The following is a 2876-nucleotide window of genomic DNA, read 5'->3' as shown; positions in this document are numbered from 1 at the left end:
AATTAGAAGTGGTGATTCCGTGCATATGCTTTTGAATTATTTCATTAAAAAAATCTCCACAATGATACCTTTTTTGCTTGTTGGTCTTTAGAATTGTCCTATAAATCCACCCCACAATCCTTCCCAACTTTCTTCCCCCTCTCCCTTCTTCTCTTCCTCAGATCCTTAGGATCATCATCATCACCTCTCTTGATTTCTCATCTTGATTTTTGCTACAAAAATCCCCTCTTTATGTTCTTCCACTTTTCAAATTCGTAACTTATCGCGTGTTATCACTACAAAATCAACATTAATGTGCAACCTATTGTTATTAGTGTTGGAAATACATGACTCCTCAAATCCTCAGTGAATTGTTTCTTTCCGGGTTTATGATCAATTCCACATATAGGCGTCGAACCCATTTAGTTCAATCGTTCTCAGTCGTCTTCCTCTACTGGTTTTATTACATTTCATGATTATTGTTATACCGTTTATTTTCGCTATATTACTATAAACCACCTTTACAATATTAGTTATAACTCAATATCTATATTTACATATCAATAAATCAATATAATCCCACCTATAACAAATCTATTAATTAATGGCGTCCAGTAGTACCACTACAGGAACTTCATCAGGCGGTTCTGGTCCCTACCCTATTCAGGGTTCGGGTTCCGAAAAAGATCTTCAACACGTGATGGACCAGAGGAAAAAGAAAAGAATGATATCCAATCGCGAATCGGCACGGAGATCAAGAATGAGGAAGCAAAAACATCTGGATGAACTCGCGACTCAGCTGAGTCAACTCAGAAAAGAGAACAATCAAATGATATCAAGTGTCACTATCACCACACAACATTATATGAATGTGGAGACCGAGAATCGGGTTCTGAGAGCTCAAGTGGCGGAGCTTAGCCAACAGTTGCAGTCGCTGAACGAGATTATCGCTTTCGTGAACCCGTGTGTCGACTCGGGTTGCGGGTTTATGGAGGAGCAGTATGGCAGTGGGACTGAGTTTGTTGACGAGTTCATGAGTAACTCACTGAGTTATGTTTATGCTAACCAGGCGATTCTGGCTTCTGCAGACATGTTTATGTACTGAATCCGATGTGGATCTCCTCGGAATCTTAAAAAAAATAAAAGAATAATATTTGTTGGTAGGTGAAACAAGGTGGGGTTGATGTTGGGTACAAAGAACTATGATTGCAATGGGGTATTTCACTATTTCATGTTAATGATATTATTGTCACCAGTAATGTTGTTTTATGAATGCAATTATTATGTTTTCTTTAACTAGGTTGGAAAGGAGTGATTGATATTTGCAAAGTGGGATTTGTTTTTTTAACGAGAGAGTTCGAGTCGAGACAACGTTAATTCGTGCTTGAAAATCTGAGCTCGTAATATAACTTATTCGACTATATCATAAAGGTGAGTTAGATTTGTTTTTCTTCATTTGTGCTTGAAAATCTCGACTCGTAATATAGATTAACTCACCTTCAATTTAAGACAACTCGTGACTCTGTGAGTTATGATAGCTTTTGTATATTTGTTTTTGGTAAAGTGTGTAATAAAATAGAAGATAACATCTATATCATATTACACAGGTCACAAACAATATAAATCAAAATTATGAATAAATAATAAAATAAGCTAATCTATGCGAGCCAATCGAGTAGTTACTTAAGCAAATCAGCTCTAGTTTTTATATAAACGAGCTACCTTCAACTCAAACTCAACTTAAAATCTATACGAGCTAACGTGCTCAAACCAATTAAGTTTGAACTCTTAACAAACTAATTTATATGAGCCAGCTTTATTTAAACATCTGTGTACAAAGTTTTAACATTTCCAAATACAATCGTTACAAACACTATATATTATCTTTAATATGAGACCTATTTAAAAGACAAAAAAGGTTTCAGTTTTTTGTTTACTCCAAAACATTTGAATATATCAGTTTAAACCCAGCAAAGTTGGGGGAACTATCATATAAATTATAATACAGTTTTATTTTGGTTTCATTTTGGCGAATTAAATTAATATTCTAATATTGTTATAAATGTTAATTTAGATGTAATGATTTTTTTTTATTTTTAAGATTTAACCTAAAATAACAGGTTTCTAACAAATATAAAAAAATACAGATAGTAATTCAGTTTCTTAATTGTTTTATATGATCATTGAGGTACTACTTATAAATTTTTTTAACACTGATAAAAAACTTGAGTGATATGAATAGGTCCATTTATAGAATATTATTATTTTTATAGAATATTATTATTTATATTTGCTAATTTATACCATAAAATCTAAAATAATTATGTACTTTCTTATCACCTACAGAATTATTATTACTAGTTGATTTTCCGTCCGCGCGTTACGGCGGGGACCCAATGACTACAAAAGGAGTATCAACAACGGCAAGCAGATACCGAATATCAAAATATAAATAAAAATGACGTGGTAAGGATAGTCACTCCGTCCTAAAAAAGCGATTTTAAATAACCTAATATATAATAATAGGACCCACACGTTGGAAATTCGGTTGTTTTCAGTTCAGTTATTACGGTGCTAAACGTTAAAATATGGATGAGCTCGGTACCGGTAACGCCACCGAAAGTACCGATCCGGAAAATCACCGAAATTAGGTACCGGCACCGAAAATGCTCGGTACAATACGGTATGGTATTTGAAGGTAAAAATCAATAAATACATGTATGGTGCTAGACCGGTGTCGAACCGAAAGTAACGATTCTGAAAACGCCAAAAGATGGGTACCAAATTGGTACCGAAAATGATTTGGTATAGTAAATTTGGTACCGATACGATACTGGTTTGATTATAGGATTTGATACGGTTTGCTCAACAATATTTTAAATATCCAAGTTAGTTTT

General features: G+C 33.7%; 1 protein-coding gene across 1 annotated transcript; it reads left to right on the top strand.

The window, feature by feature from the left end:
• Window positions 1-1275, top strand: LOC110895426 (bZIP transcription factor 11). The gene has a single exon (XM_022142739.2). The coding sequence runs from the start codon at window positions 584-586 to the stop codon at window positions 1082-1084; it is 501 nt and encodes a 166-aa protein (XP_021998431.1). The 5' UTR covers window positions 1-583; the 3' UTR covers window positions 1085-1275.
• Window positions 1276-2876: the final 1601 nt, after the last annotated feature.

The sequence above is a fragment of the Helianthus annuus genome, chromosome 12 (genome assembly GCF_002127325.2).
Source record: "Helianthus annuus cultivar XRQ/B chromosome 12, HanXRQr2.0-SUNRISE, whole genome shotgun sequence".
Classification (NCBI taxonomy): Eukaryota; Viridiplantae; Streptophyta; class Magnoliopsida; order Asterales; family Asteraceae; genus Helianthus; species Helianthus annuus.
The sequence above is the reverse complement of the archived record's forward strand: the minus strand, read 5'-3'. Positions and strand labels throughout refer to the sequence as shown.

What these genes read in the sequence shown, in the direction of transcription:
- LOC110895426 (XM_022142739.2), top strand. Translation starts at nt 584, where the DNA reads ATGGCGTCCAGTAGTACCACTACAGGAACTTCATCAGGCGGTTCTGGT.